General features: G+C 40.2%; 1 protein-coding gene across 4 annotated transcripts; it reads right to left on the reverse strand.

Annotated features, from left to right (window-relative positions):
- Nucleotides 1-629: 629 nt before the first annotated feature.
- Nucleotides 630-7,454, reverse strand: smarce1 (SWI/SNF related, matrix associated, actin dependent regulator of chromatin, subfamily e, member 1). 4 transcript variants are annotated; one of them, XM_060892991.1, is made up of 11 exons: nucleotides 7,367-7,454; nucleotides 6,233-6,286; nucleotides 5,423-5,466; nucleotides 4,772-4,870; nucleotides 3,807-3,887; nucleotides 3,297-3,428; nucleotides 2,902-3,073; nucleotides 2,510-2,682; nucleotides 2,232-2,333; nucleotides 1,586-1,850; nucleotides 630-1,482 (listed from the first exon to the last, which is right to left on the reverse strand). In XM_060892991.1, exons 2-11 carry the CDS (start codon nucleotides 6,237-6,239, stop codon nucleotides 1,289-1,291), a joined length of 1,269 nt encoding a protein of 422 aa, XP_060748974.1. In that variant the 5' UTR covers nucleotides 6,240-6,286; nucleotides 7,367-7,454; the 3' UTR covers nucleotides 630-1,288. The 4 variants fall into 4 exon arrangements, with proteins under 4 accessions (XP_060748974.1, XP_060748972.1, XP_060748973.1 ...); XM_060892989.1 differs by having other exon boundaries at nucleotides 3,795-3,887; XM_060892990.1 differs by having other exon boundaries at nucleotides 4,766-4,870.
- Between the last annotated feature and the right edge of the window lie 2,990 nt (nucleotides 7,455-10,444).

The raw sequence follows: 10,444 nt of genomic DNA on the forward strand, positions 1-10,444 counted from the left end.
AACGAACCAGTATTGATGTTCACTGATGAATGTAAATACCCTGGTGTAGGTTTAATTATTGGTATTCCACAAGACTGATTATAAATATCATCTAATTTAACACACTTATTTAAACATTTAAAATTTAAACATTGGATAAGTTCAGGCAACATTTTTCAGATATTTATTTGTCTAGCTTGGGTGTGTCTCTGCCCACTGTATCCTCAAATTTCCTGTTCTTGGCTGATAGGAGTGGAACCCAGTGTGGTTTTAGTTATGTAGGCTAGTTTTGACATGGTTTGCTGTTCACCACAGGTGTAAAGAATGGTTAGTTGAGTTACCATAACCTCTCTTCTCTGACCTTAATCATTACATGACCACCTTCACGAGGCCCCGGGCTTTCGAGAAACATTCTAACCTTGTAGTTGATGTCTGTAACTGGTGCTATTTTCATTCAGATCTGGCAAAGTAATGAAACAGACCATCACAACTGACATTGTTAGAAAAGTTCAGCCCTTATCAATGGATCCACTCTTCTGGAGAAAGACATGAGAGTTGTTATCCAGCTGTCTAGCATTTTGAGGGACTACAGGAAACAGGTTTTAGAAGAGACTGCAGGAGAGCTCAAAATAATGTCAGATACACAGATGTTAAGACATATAAATCACTTTATTGGGTAATACATAATAATACAAAACGGCTGCGTGTAACAAGAATGTGTATGCTAACAACCTAATGAGATGGATGTCCGACTCACCTGCGCTTTATAGCAATATCCTGCCAAGATATGTAAATCAGCTCGGTGAAAGAATATTAGGAAAACAAAAAAGGTAAGACATTAGGCTACCTAAACACAGTCTACAGCTAAGTAAGGTTTCAAATTGAGAGAAAATTCTGAATTTTAAGGGACATGAGCATGGAAGGAACAAAATGAACACCTGGCACTGAATAAAGTGGAAAAATTTCTTTAATTAAGTGGAGTTCTAATGATAAAATCAAGGAACTTATAGTTTGGGTCGCACGCTCCTTTTGAATGATATATTACCTTTTTAACTTGCAATGCTAAAGGACGTATGTAATTAAAGTTTTGTAGGCCTAATGCAGAAACGTGTGAGGGGGAGTATCTACGTACCTGCTGTTTTATTAAAGCAAATCTTAATTAGTGAGTGTGTTTGCACAATTGGCTGGGGGTAAAATAACAATAAAAAAAAAAAAAGAAAAACATAGCAGTGTCCTCTAAAAGCCTTTCATTTTTATGTATGTCAAATTTGAGAGGATGTACACTGTCAGGAGTGGGAAGTTTGCTCGGTTACTGTGGGGCAGCAGGGGCTCTTTCCTCTGGCGTGGTGTCGGAGGGTACAGACTCTGTGCTGTTTTCTCTCTCTAAGGGAGGATTACTGTCGCTTGCCCCCTCCTCTAACCCACTCTCTGCTTGCTCTGGTTTCTCCACTGTACGCTCCTCACACTCCTGCTGGGCCTCAGACACATCAGCACGAACCTCGTCTGTAGGACACACAGAAACAACATCATGAATGCAATAGGCTGTGTTGGGTGTAGGAGGGAAAATGCAGCAGCATATGTATTTATAATTAGTCCCTGATCTTACCCGTCTCCATCGGACTGGGTTTGTCCTGTTCCTTGCTGTCAGTGCTTGTGTTCTGCTCGCTGCTGTTTGGTCCACTCGCTCCCTGCTGATCCTCTTCTGTCGCCCTCTCGGTCTTTTCCGCCTCTGCCTCTCGCTCTTTCTCTCGCTCTCGCTCCTTCTCTCGCTCCCTTTCCCTCTCCTCCGCCCTCCGTCTCGCGGCTTCTTCGGCTGCTGCCATCTCTGCTGCCAACTTATCCATGTCCACCTCCACCTTCAGACCACACAGCTACACACACACACACACAGAGACATGGTTATCATCTCAGAGGTTCATCTAAGATCCCTTCAGCCTTCAGAATGTAAATGCTGCATAAAAAACATGTGTTTTTCTCCATTCAGTCTCCATTAATCCTTTACAGTCGATAATATTCCAACCAGACATAAATGAGTGTTTAATGATTAATTTATCCAAACTAATCATTGCGTGTGTCCCAAACCAGACCCTAGTCACTGAATTAGACATTCTGCATTATGTACACACTGCTAGAAAAGCCATTTATTGCTTGTCGTGAAGTCCAGGAAGTGTTCACTGCCCTTTTCAATCAACAGGGTCAGGGTGTGTAAAACACCTTCCCACGCTGCTGTGATTCAGGAAAGTGCATCTTACCCGTTTGAGCTCGTTGTTGAAGGAATCGGTGGATTCGAGGAACCGCCTCTTCTTCTCCTGATGTCTGTCCTCTATCTGCAGCAGCTCTGCCTCCAGTTTCCTCTGAATAAATGCACATGACAACACTGAAGGAATTCCCTCACTTCTTACTGGAGCTACTGGGACTTTTTTGCGAGTAAGAACTACTGTCCAATTCGAGTGCACTGATCTGATCATAGCACAAGAGGCAGGAGCCCATTCCTCTGTGTGTGTGTGTGTGTGTGTGTGTGTGTGTGTACCTGGTGCACCATGAGGGACTGGACCTGGCGTTTGAGCACTTGCATGCGTGCTGTAGTGACCACTGAACGCACGTCAGGCACCACCACCTCACTCAGGATATCGCTGATCAGACGGTGGTTCCTATGAAACCGAGCTGCTGCTGTGTGCTTCAACGAGAATCCGTCATCAAAATCTATCCACACACACACACACACACACACACAGAGAGAGAGAGAAAGAGAGAAATGAACTATGCAGAAAATAAATGAAAGGGCAGAAATGAAATAAGACTAAATATTAGAAAGAAAACACTAACATCAAAGAGTGTAATTAACTGCCAGTAATCCGTTTTCGTTTGTTTAATACCTTAAATGTCAAACAGAAATGTACTGCAGTGTTGTGTGATTCTCACCATCAGGATCTTCAGCTGGCTGGATGCTCATGTAAGGCTCTCCTTTATCCAGACGAGACTGCCTCTGCCTGCTCTCCTCCTCCAGAGCTGCTTCGGCCCGGTTCTTAGCGTTCACGTATGCTAGGTACGCCGGGGAGTTGTGGTAGGCCTTCAAGGAGTCGTTATATTCAATCTGCAGACAAATAAAGAGAGACCTGATATTCTACTCACACAATAACTAGACAGGTGTTTATGTTTAGCTAGCACTCTAAGGACAGTCCATGCATGCATTTTTTTTTTTTTAACGATACTTCCAATTCAATTGAGCATAGCTGCCATGTGAAAAATCACTACTGAATATATATATATGATGCCAAAAAAAAAAGAAGCATGAATTCAAAAGTTGGGTGACTGACCTTCTCAGCTTCGTACTCGTTTAAGTAATCTTGCTTTTCCTCATCAGTAAGGTCCCTCCACATGCCTCCAATGATTTTCCCAATCTCCCATAGTTTCAAATCAGGGTTGGAGGCTTTCACCTGGTCCCAAACCTGCAGAAGAGAACCAGAAGCTAAAGTAGAGATACCACAAAGCACAGGTGTTCCATTCAGAACCCTTAGCTGGGTTAGCTTGCTCATGGGCAGCTATCAGGAAAAACCTTGTGCTGTAGAATATCACGGTGGATCAGAGATTCCACGGTGACCATCACTCGGTCTATGAGACTTGAACATCTAGTTTTTATTGCAAAACAGCAGATAAAAAGAGAGAGAATTCACACTTTTATTTATTTTATTTTTTTTTCAGCGTCACACTTCCTGTTTGAGGTCGTCCAGTGAAGCAATGATGAACTCTACCATCTCCCGGTGGGAAGAGTGGTGAGAAATAAGCAGTAAAAGCAGACACCGTGGGTGTCTTACCTTCCTGCTTACCTTCCGGCTGTACCGCATGTAGGGCATCAGGGGCTTATCGGGGGGTTTGGGTGGCTTAGGAACCGTAATCCCCGTGGAATTCTGGCAGGAGAGAAAAGTAAGAGAAAAAACATATCACACAGTTAGAAATTAGCTGCGAGATGCAACGGGATGATGGGGGAGGGGGAGGGGGGGGGTTCACAGCAATGGAGCACTATGAGTAAGGAGAGCAAGTGAACGGCTGGAAATGGAGGCGGTGCTCTGAGAGGCAGCACAACCAAAATGGTGGTCATTTTTACACTGGCTATATTCTGTAACACACCCATGCAGGGAGACCAAAACAGCTACTGGGTTGCAGGTGACTTACGGGATCTTTAGGTGGAGAGCAAGCAGCTAGACATGTGACGATTAGTGACTGAGTAAAAACTCCCAATAGCAATTTTCAACACGTATAATACTCTTAGGTATCAGGTACATTTGCTTAGGTAGATCAGCTGGACAGATCTCATAAGGACAATCCTTTAATCCGCTTCCCCGTTACGGTTAAGAGACGTTACGTAATCCATGATCAAAAAGTGATCATTTTAATATCGGCACATGCCTATAAGCAAACAGTTGAAATGTTTTAATCCTAGCCATCAGCACTCGCAACAAAATAAATGATGTGATAAAATGACCAACATGAAAGAGGGTGAAGCACTTTTGAAAACCAATCCCTCAAAAGGAGAAGCCTTCTGGTAAAGAGAGACTGATTTCCAGAAGCATGAAAAACATGACAGGATTTATGGAAGCAACTAGAGCTATAAACAATCTACCCATTTCTTCTTTTTTTTTTTTTTCTTTTCTTTCTTGAAAGCAAACCGACTGGTTTAAAAAATAAATAAATAAATAAATAAAAGATCCTGCCTCAGAGGCAAGATTAGCTGGTTCAGCTTTAACATTAGCAGTACCAGGGTTCCTCTGTTTAGCATGGATCCTACCATTACCCTGTTGTTTCCGCCGGGGTTTCCTCCTAGCCTGTAGTTGTTGTAGGCCAGATGGCTGTATGGGTTGTACCCCACAAACCCAGGGGTGGTGGGCATTTGCTGATGGAGACAAATGAGACAAAACACGAATGAGAAATGACAACAAACAAGGGAGGAAGGGACCAAAAGAAAAAGAAAAATGAACAAATCTTGCTTTTCTGTTTTGTTTTTTTAATTATTTTTTTGTGTTCTTGTTCATGGTTTGCTTAAGACATGCAAAAAAAAAAAAAAAAACTAAATAAAATTTTAAAAAGCAGCCATTTTTGATAGCAGCACAAACTGGCATTTGTTCTACATCCATTTGTAGCAAAGCCACACACACACTATGGGGGTGGAAGAGGCAAATTTGATGAGATGGTATAAAAAAAAAAAAAAATGCTGCAAAAAAACAAACAAAAAAAACCCTCAGTTTGTAGTTTGCCTAACATGAAGATTGGATCTATTTTCCAAAATGAATTCAATAGGGCATAAATTTCCTTGCCACCCCCTATTGAAGGTGTCCATCACGGTGCCACAGTCCTGTCCAAACACTCCTGAGTGCTTTAAGGTTGGGGTTGATAGGGACAGGGCGGGGCATTTGAAAGGATGACTGACATGTTCTGAAACACTTACTGTAGTGGGGGCCGGAGCAGGGGGCGGGGCGTAAGACGGTCGTTCTGTGTTGAGGGGAAAAAGATTCATTCATTCACTTTAACAAATAAAATAGCACAAAAAAGCTGACCTCTGCTTCGGATGAATCACTGTATAAGTTTAGAAATTTCACTCATTCTCGAATAAATGAAGCCATATGTAAAGCCACCACCAGTGTTGCCAATTCAACATCATTGTTTAGACACCAGTTCATACCAACAAATGACTGATCACTGTTGCTTGTCCCTTAAAAACACTTTTCTTATATTTCTGAGGAATAAATGAGTCATTTCTACTGCAACCATTTCCATCCTGTCCGCTGCCCAACTACGGCTCTGTCACATTGTATGGATGCTTGATGGAAATTACATTAATATCTAAACATGTACACAATTATAACCAGGTCACGTGCCTGATATAGATTCTGATATGCAAATGAGTCTGTGACGTCATCTGCAAACTCATTTTAAAACACCTATTAGCGACTTTCCACTGAAGAAACTATAAACAAAACCAACACTAGACAAAAAAACTATAAACAAAACCAACACTAGACAAAAAAACTATAAACAAAACCAACACTAGACAAAAAAAACTATAAACAAAACCAACACTAGACAAAAAAAACTATAAACAAAACCAACACTAGACAAAAAAACTATAAACAAAACCAACACTAGACAAAAAAACTATAAACAAAACCAACACTAGACAAAAAAACTATAAACAAAACCAACACTAGACAAAAAAACTATAAACAAAACCAACACTAGACATGAAACGAGATCTTACTTGACATGTTCTTGGCAGGATTTGACGATATCAGGCTAATTCCGTCATTCGGTGCTGTAAAGGGGGGGAAAAAGGGCATGATTTAAGTCCACAGTTCATCAAATTAGCTTTAAATAAATAAATAAATAAATACATAAAGATAAGATTGGAAAATAAAGACGTTTGTATAAAAATAGAACAAAACTTTAACCCAAAAAGATGATTATTTCGGACCGGAAGTCGACTTTTTTTGTTTGTTTGTTTGTTTGTTTGTTTTTTTTACACAAGGTTTTCAGCCATTTAACCTTTATTAAAACAATATTTTACATATTTTCGCGTTAACAAAAAGACGATCGCACTTCGAATGTAATTACAGACGGATTTTTATGGAACAGATCCGAATTTTGGTTTTATTGTATTGTATTTTAGAACTCACTTATTAAACTAAAATAGTGAACAATACACTTATCCTGAACTAACCATTCACACTGGAACCGAATCACCACCTAAATGCTCTTTTTTTATTCACTAAATTCGTTTTGTATTGTGCATTTGCCTGCACCCGAAGGACCCCACACAGGGCTGCCCCTTCCGCCTGAATTAAAATAAGAAATCCGTTTGTGGTCCCGTTCATGTTAATGTAAATACGTTAAATTCATAATGCTTTAATAAATCCACACAGATGCAACTGTAATACAGTCGTATAAATATAGATAAGGGTATAACTGAAGTGATATTTTGCTAAAGGTGATTTAAAACCCCGTTTCCGAGCTGAGGTGCAGTGACACAGCTGGGTAGCTAACGTTAGCGCCCACTTTAATGTAAACTATCATTTATATCGAATACATTATACTTTAGAATCTGTTGTGTTTTTGTATGTTGCGCGAAAGAAAACAACCGATCGGAAAAGGCAAGAAATCTGAATTCAGATAAACTGGTTTTATTAAAACGTGAACGAGCAAAATTCACCTCAAAAAGCTACCTGGTTAGCTGAGAACGAGCACGAGCCAATTTAGTAACATTGAACAACTGATATAATACCGAGCTACTGTACTAACAATACGCTTAAAAATCGATTATAAGTTTATTTACGTTTTTTTTTTTTTTTTTTTTTTACATATCTACGATTACAATCCAAAACTGAAGATTACTCACCCACACTCCTTTGTTCCCCCTCAGAGCTCCGTGTCTTCACAACGGAACTCACTGCTGCCCCCTAGCGGTACATCCTGATAACACACGATAGTTTTACTGCTGCCCTCTAGCGGTACATCCTGATAACATTACATTTTTGCTGCTCCTCTATAGTGTACGCTCTAATACAATGGTTCTCAAACTGGGAACCATTGAAGTCCACAAACAGGAAATAAAAACGTTTTGAAATAAAAAAGTTTGGCATAAAAAATATATATATTTTTTGCATGGTGAGAAAATTGCAGGTGAGCTTTTGACAGTCCCGTTGTTGAATGGGACTGCATTACTGTATGTTCTGCAGCATCTGGACAGACCAGGGACTTATGCGAGGATCCTGTTTGTGGACTTCAGCTCTGCCTTTAACACCATCATCCCATCACTCCTCCAGCCCAAATTAACCCAGCTGTCCGTGCCCTCCTCTGTCTGTCAGTGGATCACCAGCTTTCTGACAGACAGGCAGCAGCTAGTGCGACTAGGAAAACTCAAATCCGGCACCTGCACCATCAGCACTGGTGCCCCTCAGAGCTGTGTGTTCTCTCCCCACTGCTCTTCTCCCTGTACACAAACAACTGCACTTCTAATGACCCCTCTGTCAAGCTCCTGAAGTTTGCAGACGACACCACACTGATCGGCCTCATCCAGGACAGTGACGAGTCTTCTTACAGACTGGAGGTTGAACAGCTGGCTGTCTGGTGCAGTCTTAACAACCTGGAGCTGAACACGCTTAAGACAACAGAGGCAGAGGTTGTACTTCCTTCGCCAACTGAGGAAGTTCAACCTGCCACAGGATCTGCTGAAACAGTTCTACACTGCCATCATCGAATCCATCCTCTGCACTTCAGTGACTGTTTGGTTTAGCTCAGCTACCCAATCCGACCTCAGAAGACTACAGAGGGTAGTCCGGACTGCTGAGCGAACCATTGGCACAACTCTCCACACTCTCCAAGATCTGTATTTCTCCAGAGTGTGCAAAAGGGCAAAGACAATCATTCTGAACCCCTCACATCCAGCACACTCACTCTTCAAACTGTTGCCATCTGGTCCACGCTACAGAGCCCTGAGCACCAGAACGACCAGACATAGGAACAGTTTCTTCCCTCAAGCAATCCATCTGAAGAACACTTGACATACACGGAACACACAACACTATTCTTACATTATTTACTTAAATTACATACTTAATTATTTATATTTCAATTTGCACATTTATATTTCAATTTGCACATTTTTTCCACTGTACATACAACTGTCTATATTATATATGTGTTCATGTCTTGTCAATACCATTCTGTTTACACTGTGGAGCTTCTGTACTAGAACTTCCTCGTATGTGAAAACATACTTGGGAATAAAGATCTTTCTGATTCTGATTCTGATTCAATGAGTAACAAGCCGTGTATATGATATGGCAAAATACATTAAGGGTCAATTGTTTGACAGGATACAGATCCACATTTGATAAGATCCACATTTGACAGCAAACTGCACAAGGATATGCTCTTCTGTCTCTTGCAAGCAATGCACTTGATCAATGTGCAATCAAAATGGTGAGTCTCAGTTATCTGAAAATACACATCACTGGTCATGTCCACTGACTGTTGGAACAATTCAAAAATATTTCCCAAAGGACACACAACCAGAACTGGAAGACTAGATAGGGCAACCTTTCTCTGAATCTAGGACTCGAGACACTTTGTTGGAGTTGTCCAGTGATTGAACATTTGATTTTTCTAGTTCCACACTGCAGAAGAATACAGAGAGTTATCTTATGCGGCAATGGATGTACTGCTTCGATTAGATCGTAGCAGTGTTGTAATGTAACGGAGTACAAATACTTCGTTACTGTACTTAAGTAGAAATTTCACGTATCTGTACTTTACTTCGCTATTTAAATTTATGTCAACTTTCACTTTTACTCCGCTATATTTCCACTAAGCATCTTCGTTACTCGTTACTACAAAATAAAATCAGAAGAAATGTGTTCGACTGTAATAAGGGAGGTTTGGTGAATCACTGCTCCTAGATTGCATTACGCACGTCCACACGCTCTACGGAGAAGCACAGGGACGCGCAGCGTGCACGCGCAGCACAGTCAGAGCTGGAGGCGCAGCGTGCACGCGCAGTCAGAGCTGGAGGCATTTATCTATAACGTTAATCGGCTGAAATCCGCAAATATGGCAACCAAAAGCAGTGAAATTTCACTATTCTTATTACCAGAGTTGTAGCACAAACAAAATATTAATGCAAACAATCCGTTCAATACTAAATAAAAATAACATTTATTGATTTGATCTTTGTCTTGTGAATATTTTTTATTAATGACTGCATTCATTAGACACACTGTTTGTAGAGAATGCACACATACATGAACTGATTTGATTCAAGACTGGCATCATTACATCATGCATAAAATTTTGGTGTCCACTTTTGCCATTTTAAATAATACCATAACTTTTGGCTTACTATGTAGTCATATAATATATAATATAAAACTCTTCTTGTTTTAAATCCTCACTGAGGGCTAAAACCCCCTAAAGATGAAACCCTAGAACCGCCCTTGGTCTTATGTCTACAGAAAATCACTGAAATTTTACTTTTTACTTTTACTTCAAATACTTAAGTACATTAAATATCAGAAAATGACTTTTGATACTTAAGTACAGTAAATATCAGATGCTTTAAGACTTTTACTTGAGTAATATTCTAAAAAGGTAACTTTCACTTCTACCAAAGTCTTTTTCTAGTACGATACTTGTACTTTTACTCAAGTATTGCTTTCTAATACTTTATACAACACTGGATCGTAGACATAGTTACAGCTATGCAAAAAATAAATACCAATCACATCTGGATGTTGAAGATAATCTGGGAGTAGCTATATCAAATCACTTTAGGTTTACCATTCAATATGAAGACTGTACTGTATTTATTTTTTGGAGCACAAAACTCTCACCAGATGACATTAAATACTCTCTGCTGCCCTCTCCTAGACACTTTAAATACAAGGCTGTGAACCATTGTAAACAATTTCCACTTTGT

Source organism: Tachysurus vachellii, chromosome 18 (genome assembly GCF_030014155.1).
Source record: "Tachysurus vachellii isolate PV-2020 chromosome 18, HZAU_Pvac_v1, whole genome shotgun sequence".
NCBI lineage: Eukaryota > Metazoa > Chordata > Actinopteri > Siluriformes > Bagridae > Tachysurus > Tachysurus vachellii.

Bases quoted from the DNA above. Each gene is read 5' to 3' on its own strand.
- smarce1 (XM_060892988.1), bottom strand. The intron at 3,888-4,765 runs GTAGGATCCATG...CTCTCCTGCCAG, and splicing joins GCGGAAACAACAGGGTAATG to AATTCCACGGGGATTACGGT. The intron at 3,074-3,296 runs GTCAGTCACCCA...ATTTGTCTGCAG, and splicing joins ACGAGTACGAAGCTGAGAAG to ATTGAATATAACGACTCCTT.